Source organism: Rhipicephalus sanguineus, chromosome 9 (genome assembly GCF_013339695.2).
Source record: "Rhipicephalus sanguineus isolate Rsan-2018 chromosome 9, BIME_Rsan_1.4, whole genome shotgun sequence".
Taxonomy (NCBI): Eukaryota; Metazoa; Arthropoda; class Arachnida; order Ixodida; family Ixodidae; genus Rhipicephalus; species Rhipicephalus sanguineus.
This window is the reverse complement of record NC_051184.2, coordinates 76912257-76923609: the sequence shown is the minus strand read 5'-3', so window position 1 is coordinate 76923609 and position 11353 is coordinate 76912257. Positions and strand designations below refer to the sequence as shown.

The window sequence follows — 11353 nt, the reverse complement described above, 5'->3', positions numbered from 1 at the left end:
AGATTTGCTGGTTTTTTCTAGCCTTTTGTTCACCATTTCCCCTCATGCATACAGATTCTTGAGAAATTCGATGAAGCTTAAGATGCCGCATCCTGATACTATCAGGAGACTGTGTTCATCGTGTGATATTAACCCCGTAAAGGAGCAGCAAGAAGCTAGCTTTCTTTCTTATGCCAAGCGGATTGTAAGCACACTTAAAGAGCATGAAAAGACTGTGACATTAATGCTTGATTAGGTTCATCTGCAGTCTTTTTTCGATTACAAGGCTGGCTTTGTAACTGGCGCTGCGGCAAATTCATCAACTGCGGCAAAGACTGCCCACGTATTTATGATACAGAGCCTTCTTTCTTCAAACAAGGATGTTGTACACATTCTTCCCGTGGCGCACATTGATGCTAAGGCACTACATGACTTCCTTCGGAAGCTTATTCTTGATCTCGAGGCATCTGGTTTTAGAATAATCGCAGTGATCTCAGACAATAACTCCATAAACAGAAAAGCTATGTCCTTCTTCGCTAAGCCCGCAAGTGTCAGCATTGTTTACCAGCATCCTGCTGACTCATCGCGACCCCTGTTTTTCGTGGTGGACCCAGTTCACATACTAAAGTGTATAAGAAATAACTGGCTCAATCAACGAAACATTGGAAAATGCATGTACTTTCCTGAACCAAAAAGTAATGAGGCTGAACCAAAGATACTTACAGCATCTTTCAAGGTATTGTGCGAGTTGCACGAAGCTGAAAAGCATGAGCTCTTGAAGTTAGCGCCAACTCTTACTTTGAAAGCGCTGAACCCCTCCAACATGGAACGACAGGACGTTAAGCTTGCACTAAAGGTTTCTTACTCATCTACTGTTGCTGCTCTCAGTACCGCAACGTTCCAGCATGCTAAGGAAACATCTGAGTACATTGACACCATATTGACTTGGTGGAACATTGTTAACGTAAAGACGCCAAGAAAAGGACAGCGGTTGCGAGATCATTTGCAAGGACCAATAGTATCATCGTTGTGTCCGCAGCTCGAGTTCCTGCAAAAAATAGTTGAGTGGCTTGATCACTGGGAAAGCCTCAGACATAACAATGGCCGCCTTACACGTGAAACGCACGCAGCTTTCAGCCGCACTACCCACGCCTTGCACGAACTAGCCATATACTGCCTGGAAGAGCTTCATTTTGAGTACGTTCTTTTGGGCAAATTTCAAACTGACTGCTTGGAGGATCGCTGCGGCAAATTCATCAACTGCGGCAAAGACTGCCCACGTATTTATGATACAGAGCCTTCTTTCTTCAAACAAGGATGTTGTACACATTCTTCCCGTGGCGCACATTGATGCTAAGGCACTACATGACTTCCTTCGGAAGCTTATTCTTGATCTCGAGGCATCTGGTTTTAGAATAATCGCAGTGATCTCAGACAATAACTCCATAAACAGAAAAGCTATGTCCTTCTTCGCTAAGCCCGCAAGTGTCAGCATTGTTTACCAGCATCCTGCTGACTCATCGCGACCCCTGTTTTTCGTGGTGGACCCAGTTCACATACTAAAGTGTATAAGAAATAACTGGCTCAATCAACGAAACATTGGAAAATGCATGTACTTTCCTGAACCAAAAAGTAATGAGGCTGAACCAAAGATACTTACAGCATCTTTCAAGGTATTGTGCGAGTTGCACGAAGCTGAAAAGCATGAGCTCTTGAAGTTAGCGCCAACTCTTACTTTGAAAGCGCTGAACCCCTCCAACATGGAACGACAGGACGTTAAGCTTGCACTAAAGGTTTCTTACTCATCTACTGTTGCTGCTCTCAGTACCGCAACGTTCCAGCATGCTAAGGAAACATCTGAGTACATTGACACCATATTGACTTGGTGGAACATTGTTAACGTAAAGACGCCAAGAAAAGGACAGCGGTTGCGAGATCATTTGCAAGGACCAATAGTATCATCGTTGTGTCCGCAGCTCGAGTTCCTGCAAAAAATAGTTGAGTGGCTTGATCACTGGGAAAGCCTCAGACATAACAATGGCCGCCTTACACGTGAAACGCACGCAGCTTTCAGCCGCACTACCCACGCCTTGCACGAACTAGCCATATACTGCCTGGAAGAGCTTCATTTTGAGTACGTTCTTTTGGGCAAATTTCAAACTGACTGCTTGGAGGATCGCTTCGGAAAGTATCGGCAACTGTCGGGTGCGAATTACCATGTGTCAATAAGGCAGATATATGAATCTGAAAACAAACTGCGTTTGCAGAAGGTTTTGGACCTGCCAGATTTAGACATGCTACCAGCTCCGAGTGCGAATACATGGAGGACAGGTGTGCCGTCTGCGCACGGCCAGTTTGACGTCGCTGTGACTGATTCTGACATTCAGAAAAAAGCGTCAAGGCTTCCTGCAGTAACATACGTTGCCGGCTATTGTGCCCATGCAGCTTTAAAGAAATTGGCATGCGGATCTTGCAGGGAAAACCTTGTGATGCAAGACGTCGACCTAGATGATGCTGATAATGCATTAATCACGAAGATGTCGAGGGGTGGGCTGAAGTTTCCACGAGCAGTTGTAGTTAACGCTGTGCTGTTTACTGAAATTATATTAGACAAGCTCAGGGCACCAGAATACTCTGCGCGATTTCTCAGCCTTCCTATGCAGAAAGACACTCTTGTCAGCCTTGTGTTCTCTGCCCTTGCAGACTATGAGGACCTAGATGTGTGTGATTCTGGTCATTCTGCACAGGAAGTAATGGAGCATGTTGTCAGTGCTGCAGCGAATACGCTGCTGAACAACTTGTGCCGCACAGAAAACGACAAATTACGTAATGCCAAGAATGAGCGAAAGCTAAAGACCTTGAAGACCTGAGAGCTGTTTCTCGTTCCTTATGTTTTATTCATGATGCTCTGTTTTTTGGAAGATATTTGTATGCTTTTGTTGACAGAACCCTTGTAAAAATTGTGTGCCGTAGCTAGGCTTCACTTGCGCACAACATCATCATATAAACGATGCATTTTGTCCATTCTAAGTACTATCGTTGAAGCGCATTGTGATAGTTGTTTATCATTGCAGCTCTCCATGTTACCGCATTTCACCATTGTGTACTTTAATTTTGCACTGAGGGGAGAAATTTTGTTTTTGGCTGGGTCTTCGCCATTATCTCAACATTTTATGAAGACCAAAGTGACCAGCAAACAGGGCGGGTGGAAATAAAAAAAACACGATCAGAGATTGTACAAGAAGGCTGAAGCTCGTTTTGTGCGAATCATTTGTGCATGGCGCTATTATGATAAAATGTACACCAATAAAATGAACCTTGATATTTTTGTGTCTAGCCCTGTTTTACAAAATGCGAAAATGCACATGATCAATGCAAATACACGCTTTAAACTGTTTCTTGAAGAATTGAGTTTTTTTGTAATTTGTCATTAAAGTATACTATGTGCCTTGACTGTGCTGTTCTGCTCTTTCGTAGTCACTTCAGTCTACGACTAAACTGACAAAGTTTGCTTTCTATAGCCTTTGTCAAGCATTCACGCCCAAAAGCAGAATAAGAGATGTAATGTTACGATACACAAAAACAATGTTTCTAGCACATTATTTTAAGTAAAGGGTAAGAGAATGACGCTTGTTATGATGGTGTAGATTGCGGTGAACCGGCGCGAGGTACTTATTTTTTGCGTTCAAAATACGTGTCTTGCGTTGGGGCCGAAGCATATACAGTGCTGGATAAACTTGGAGGACAGCGTTAATTTTTCGAAGCCATAAACAGCGACTCGCAGAGTGACTACCTGCAAGCGCGACTAACCTAGACGCGTCGAAGCCAACGGTCCGGCCCATCTCGCTAGCGTGACGTCACATCCGCGTTCGGAGGCCTTGATATTTTTTCTAGGTGGCTTTGGCTCTGCATGCAAGCCGAGGAGTGTCCACACCTAAAGAGTATATATCTTACACCGTGGTGCTGCCTTTCGATGCCTTCGCGTCTCCTGACAAAATAACGTGAGCGTCTCCAGAAAGTTATTGCGTCTACAAATGTAGGAAAACGACGATGTCGACCCTGTGTGCACCAAAATTCAGAAAATGGCTTGTTACCTTTGCGTAAGATTTCCAATTGCGCAGTTACTGCTGGGCCGTAGCTTTTTATTTTTTTCTTTGAAAAGTAAAACCGACCGCTTTAATAAAGTTGATTCCTGCGTTCCTTCGCAATACAAAACATTCTATCGTTTTCCCAAAAAAGAAATGTAAACAATACTAAATGGTGCTCGCTTTGCACGTATACTTGAACCGCTAGTACAGTTATAGTATTTGATTTGCAGAAGAGCTCAGCAATGATTCCAGGTATTTGTGCTGCATCCTTAAGTATATCAAGTCATGTGGTAGATTTCGATTACATCTGTGAATAAACTATCTGCATAACTTTCCAAACAACATCATGAGCCATGAATACTCAAATGAAAACGCACATGTTCTATGCGCTCGCGAAACCAAAACCGAAATCGCCCGCGAACGGACTACTTGGCGTAGTAACACATGTGCAGAAGCTCCGCCCACGTAACTTCGGCTGTGCTGCCACAGAAAGTTGTCGCCGGGTTTAAGGTACGGGTAAAAGGCGCGACTTTTTCAAGCACGCAAAAACGCAAAGTGACAACGTATAAAGTAAAGAATACAAATATCTCGCTTGTGTGCGCTGCGTTCCGTCTCAAACAGCTACATGTAGAAAATGAAGGAGTATTTTATATATCTCACGCAGAAAATGCGGACGCAATTGTGGGACTACATTCATTAGCGGTAGGATACGTGCATTGTGGCTCTGTAGTTTTCACTTCATTGCCACAGAAAGTTGTCCCCGAGTATAGTAGTTTGTGTATCACTTCCTGTTGTTAGTTCAAACCATTCCTTGTTCCACAGCCAAGGCGTTTTATGCCGACGTCGTATTCGAAGCTCGTGGCTTTCCAAGAGTCTACTTAGTGCGCCAAATCTTTCCGAATATTGTAGAACAAAACTCACGAAAATTATGAGCCATTACAGTCTGTGAAGGCGGATCACCAGCGAAGAAGGAGTGTCTAGAAGATCATCCTTCAAGGTTGTTTTAGCATGTTACATGTATGTAGGGCTCTGTCATTTGGAATAAATCCGAAAAAAAAAAAACCCGGTAAACACTCGCCGGTAATATTTGTGACAATACGGATTTACCAGATAAAACTCCAATTTGAACGCTTAATATGACCCTGTTACCAGCTTTATCGAAACGGCATGTTCGGAGCGCTCGTTGATGCATGAGCCAGCTTGGCCGATATAAAGTTTACCTCACGTCAACAGTACTTCGAATGTCGCACCCATCCCACATTTAACGAAGATCTTGTGGAGCAAGGAGAAAGATACATCAACGTATGTGGGTCACCAGGGAGCGCGAGACGACATCTAATATACGGACCTCGTAAAGTATGCTTGCGCCTATTACCACAAGCTTTAAGGTTGTAATACGCACAAACGTAGGTGCTTTGTACTCAAGTATTTGTGCTTGTGTGCATACGTGTTTGTGCGTTGAAACCTTCCAGATAACGGAAATATGCTTCGTGTGTTTACATTTCTTCGTAGTAGTATCTGGGCTTTAACGTCCCAAAACCATGATATGATTATAAGAGGCGCCGTAGCGGAGGGCTCCGGAAATTTCGACCACCTGTAGTTCTTTAACGTGCACTTAAATCTAAGTACACGGGCCTCATTTTCGCCTCCATCGAAAATGCAGCCACCGAGGCCGGGATTCGATCCCGCGACCTTCGAGTCAGCAGTCGAGCGCCATAACCACTAGACCACCGTGCCGGGGCCAGATTTCTTCGTGCTCAGATATTAGTTCATCTGAGATATTGTACTGTTGAGACTAACGCAATATTAAACTATGAATTTCGGAGAATAGAGGATTTACGAGAAATAAACTCCGGTAAACGCCGAAATTCCGCCAAAAAATAAACTCTGCAAATACGGAGCCCAAAATGCAAGCCACGCAAAAAAAAAACGAAAATACGCACTGGCGTCTCATGTATCTTGAGAAATCATCAACGCATTTAAACGCGCTAGGCGACTGAGTGTGTTTCGTTGACGGGGGACATCCTTAAAGCCTTGTATTATATCCGGTGGCATATGCGCTTGTTGGCTATTGTAACTAGATCATTAGTCTTAGGTACTATACGCCGAATGTTGAAATCCTTCCTTAGTAATAGTGTTCACATCCATATTTTAGTGTGTAATGTATACTAATACAAGCGTAACCGATGTCACTGGTGTTTGTCCGTGCCCGTGTATAAAGTTCGCTCGCGCGTCTGTGGGCAATATCCCATCTTAATGTGGAATCCGTCATACCGGACGCCATATATAATCACTTGTGTTTCATTGATGAAGAAATCGTATTTGCTTTAAAAAAAGTCACAGTTTCGCCGCAAGGGCAAAGCAGTGAATGCAATAGCAACTAAGCGAAGTGTCACACGAACAACGGCAAGCAGCTCGAAACTTGCAGCGCGCTGCTCCCGCACAAAGGACGCACGAAAAGAACACACACATCAAGAGTGCGAACTAACTGTCATAGCTACAAAATTGCAGTGCGCTGCTCAAACACAAAAAAAAAACGCACAGATATAGGGGGGACGAGCACGAACAAAAAGTGCCACAGCTGTTACTTTTTAGATGCGAAAACGTCTTATGCTCGAGGCAGTGTCCGTTCTGCGACGTCCGCACCCATACTGCGCATGTGCCAACTCTCCCCCCCCCCCTCATTGCGTGAGCGCAAGGAGGTGGGAGGAGGTGGCGTGAGCGCTGCCCCCGCTTCGTTTCTCCTCTACCGGTTTTCTCTATATAATGCGGCGCGCGCTCGCTCCCGTTGCTATCTCCTTCGCAACGGCGCTATGGACGCTCGCGAAGCTGAACGTAAACGGCAACGCCGGCAAGCGTTGCACTCTCTTTCGCAACGGCGCTATGGACGCTCGCGAAGCTGAACGTAAACGGCAACGTCGACAAGCGAATCTCGAAGCTGCGAGGCTGCGAAAGCGCGCGTTCGCTGTGCTTCCGTCATTTTCTCCCTGTGCAACGGTGTGCGAAACGCCATGAACAACGTCAACGTCGGCACTAGTTGCAGGGGCAGCGCTACCGCCGCGGAGCAGAGTGAAGGCTCGGGAAGCCGAACGTAAACGTCATCGTCGGCAAGCGGTAATTCAAGCGCCTCGACAACCACCGTCTCATAAGTCACATAAGAGAAACGGAAACTCGATGCGCACCCCCCCGCGATGCTTTCGCATCCCACCATGGTTGCCCGTAGGAGGAGATGTGTAGTTTTGCGTTTGAAGAGCGCGCTGCAAGTGTCGCCTATGCACAACCAACTAGCCCATACTTTGGCTCTTCTAGCTAGGAGCTTACTCCTTTTGAAAACGCGGTCGCTGCAGCAAGCGAAGATTCCTTCGTGTGGCGAACAGCTTCAACGCAAGTTGGAGAGGCGCAACATGACGGGTTCCTTCCGGTTCACTGCAAGGAGTGCTCATGCCAAGCTCTCTCTCATCAAACGAGTGTAATTGGAAAGAACAGTAACGAAATGACAAGGCTATTAATCGAAGCACATTTCATCGCGAAGTTTGCTAAACATGCATCAGTAAACATTCTATCGCATTATCCGCTAAACAAACATAATATTTGAGGGTCACGTGAAGATCTGCATTACATGTATGACGATTCTTCTTTTTTGAGCATGTGTCCTGTCACACACCTGATGTAGGGTATGTGTACTGTTGACCCCCTGACTCAACTGTATTGTTGATAGCTAGCGCTGCGGATGTGTGTTGTGTGTCTTTCGCTTCGTCCCGTTATACCTTTGGATGCTACGAATCGCCAGGAAGCCCACCGTGCAACCTTAGTGTATGAGTTAATAAATTTTGAATTCTATGCCAAGGCCGGGAACATAGTCGCTTAAGTCCCAAGAATAAACATAAACTGAGCCCACAGCTTCCGCCCTTCCACGAAATAATTTATATTCACGCTCCTTCCAAAATACATATTGGCTCACTTTCCTCACGTCAAGCAGGTTCCCACTATTAAGAACGTCGTAATTTGCCATAAACATACGCGTTTGTGTAGGGGATAAACAACGCTTGAGCATTCCAATATTTTAATCAAGCATCTTCGCACTAAAACACAGTTTTGTTTCTGAGGTGCAATGCCTAGTATTCAGATTAATAAAGATAGTGTACTTGCGTTCCGAACGAAAACTAGCCGGTACGACTATCGTACAAAGGTAGATTTAAGGAGAAAACCTTCAGTGTCTATGTTTGAAAGTCGTAGCCGCATCGAAAGTCGTAGCTCAGTAGCCCATCCTCTATCGGGGAAAATGGGGGCAAGCGAACGTTCCTGTGGGCGTGGCTGACCTGCGTCTTTCTTTCTTTCTTTCTTTCTTTCTTTCTTTCTTTCTTTCTTTCTTTCTTTCTTTCTTTCTTTCTTTCTTTCTTTCTTCTTCTTCTTTCTTTCTTTCGTTCTTCTATTTCTTCTTCTTTCTTCTTTCTTTCTTTCTTTCTTTCTTTCTTTCTTTCTTTCTTTCTTTCTTTCTTTCTTTTGCATCGCGCAATGCTCCCTCCTAACGTAAGCGTTCAGTTTTATTATAGGTACCGGTCGTCCCCGGAACGCTGTTTTCGGGATGAGTCGGCATGGGGTCTTCCATGTGTGTTTCAGATTTCGTCAGCCCCTAGAACGGCCCAACGAAAGGACAATCACAAGATCACGAAAACGCGGGCTAGGAATTTAATTTTCTCGAAGTAGGAATTTTTCTGAAACGTGGCAATTCTAATAGCGACCTCACTCGTTGTCCAGCAGATTGCTTTTAGCCCGCCAACTCGAAATAATTCAATGAAGTGCCTATAGCAAGGTTACTGATTCTTAATTGTTTTTTGCGTCGTCAGGAGAACGGATTCGTATGCTTCAGTTAGGTTCACATTTGGCAAGCATGTGGGCGTGGATTAGTGGTCAAGGCACTGGCTTTTGCACTGGGGGTGCCATGATTTCAAACACCGAACCGTCGAGAGTTTCCATATAATTGCTATTGCAATAAAACCAGCGAAAAAAGAAAAGAAACGAAGACTGCGAAGGACAACAACCGCACAGCACAAGCTTCTCCGCTGCCATTGTTTTTTTCTCTCGCTATTTCCTCGAGAGTTTCCATATAATTGCTATTGCAATAAAACCAGCGAAAAAAGAAAAGAAACGAAGACTGCGAAGGACAACAACCTGACAGCACAAGCTTCTCCGTGCCATTGTTTTTTTGCTCTCGCTATTTCCTCGAGAGTTTCCATATAATTGCTATTGCAATAAAACCAGCGAAAAAAGAAAAGAAACGAAGACTGCGAAGGACAACAACCTGCACAGCACAAGCTTCTCCGCTGCCATTGTTTTTTTCTCTCGCTATTTCCTCGAGAGTTTCCATATAATTGCTATTGCAATAAAACCAGCGAAAAAAGAAAAGAAACGAAGACTGCGAAGGACAACAACCGCACAGCACAAGCTTCTCCGCTGCCATTGTTTTTTTCTCTCGCTATTTCCTCGAGAGTTTCCATATAATTGCTATTGCAATAAAACCAGCGAAAAAAGAAAAGAAACTAAGACTGCGAAGGACAACAACCTGACAGCACAAGCTTCTCCGCTGCCATTGTTTTTTTGCTCTCGCTATTTCCTCGAGAGTTTCCATATAATTGCTATTGCAATAAAACCAGCGAAAAAAGAAAAGAAACGAAGACTGCGAAGGACAACAACCGCACAGCACAAGCTTCTCCGCTGCCATTGTTTTTTTCTCTCGCTATTTCCTCGAGAGTTTCCATATAATTACTATTGCAATAAAACCAGCGAAAAAAGAAAAGAAACGAAGACTGCGAAGGACAACAACCTGACAGCACAAGCTTCTCCGCTGCCATTGTTTTTTTCTCTCGCTATTTCCTCGGGAGTTTCCATATAATTGCTATTGCAATAAAACCAGCGAAACAAAAAGGAACGAAGACTGCGAAGGACAACAACCGGACAGCACAGCTTCTCCGCTGCCATTGCTTTTTCTCTCGCTATTTCCTCGAGAGTTTCCATATAATTGCTATTGCAATAAAACCAGCGAAAAAAGAAAAGAAACGAAGACTGCGAAGGACAACAACCGGACAGCACAAGCTGCTCCGCTGCCGTTGTTTTTTTCTCTCGCTATTTCCTCGAGAGTTTCCATATAATTGCTATTGCAATAAAACCAGCGAAAAAAGAAAAGAAACGAAGACTGCGAAGGACAACAACCGGACAGCACAAGCTTCTCCGCTGCCATTGTTTTTTTCTCTCGCTATTTCCTCTAAACCCCTTGATCTAGGAATGTAGCAAGACTATCATCCACGTGCGTTTTAACGCGATAGCGTTAGGGAGCTCGTTTCGCTTGAAATGCCGCCGTCTGTGTCGGCGTCGCTACGTCGCTTGTGACCAAAAAATCGAGAAAGATGGAAATAAAATAAAAAACATGGATGATCCCTCTGTCATAGGAATCGGTATAATACGAAAGCGAAACGTGTCTTGACAGACGTAGTTGAGCGTTTGTTGCGCATTCTTTCGCCGCAAGGGCGATGGAATGAATGCTACAGCAACAAATTGTAGTGTCACGCGAAGAACGGCAAGCAGCTCGAAACTTGCAACGCGCTGCTCAAGCAGAAAGGACGCACAGAATGAACATACACAGGATGAGAGCGAACTAACTGTCACATTTGTAACTTATTTCTGCGTGAGCACCGCGCTCCTTTCGCAAAAGCAGCTGCTGCAGTGGGCCAAGTGACCTTCGTGCTCTCAATGCGGGACGTACAAACCACCGCGATCACGAGATAAGCGCCCGCATAAGCGACCGCGCCCTGTAGACGCGGGCGCTCGTCGCAGCGGCGACGACCTTTCGAGAGCGCTCTTCGAGCCCGTCGCGCCATCTCGCCAGTGATAACGAAAACACTGTAACACAGATCTCTGAGTACAGTCGACCACGCCTTGTAGACGCAGGCGCTCGTCGCAACAGCGACGACCTTTCAAGCGCGCTCTTCTACGCTCTTCGAGCCCGTCGCGCCATCGCGCTAGTGATACGAAAACACACTGTAACACAGATCTTTCAGTACAGCCACCCGCAAATGGTGTATATAAATAGCTTGCCGTTAGTATTGTGGAGCACGTGCCGTCCGTGGCCGAATCGTTTCGCGCTGCGCACTGCGGAACGAGCGGTCGTGAGTTCGATTCCCGGTGGCGGAACTTTTGCTTCTGGTTTTTTAGGAGCTTGCTCGCCAAGCTTCTTATGCTCGCGCCTTGTCCTCACCTCTGTGACCGTCGGCGCGGCGGCACACACCACG

General features: G+C 45.3%; 1 protein-coding gene across 1 annotated transcript; it reads left to right on the top strand.

The window, feature by feature from the left end:
- Window positions 1–1343: 1343 nt before the first annotated feature.
- On the top strand, window positions 1344–3286 carry LOC119404180 (uncharacterized). The gene has a single exon (XM_037670758.2). The coding sequence runs from the start codon at window positions 1440–1442 to the stop codon at window positions 2847–2849; it is 1410 nt and encodes a 469-aa protein (XP_037526686.1). The 5' UTR covers window positions 1344–1439; the 3' UTR covers window positions 2850–3286.
- The last annotated feature ends 8067 nt before the right edge of the window (window positions 3287–11353 follow it).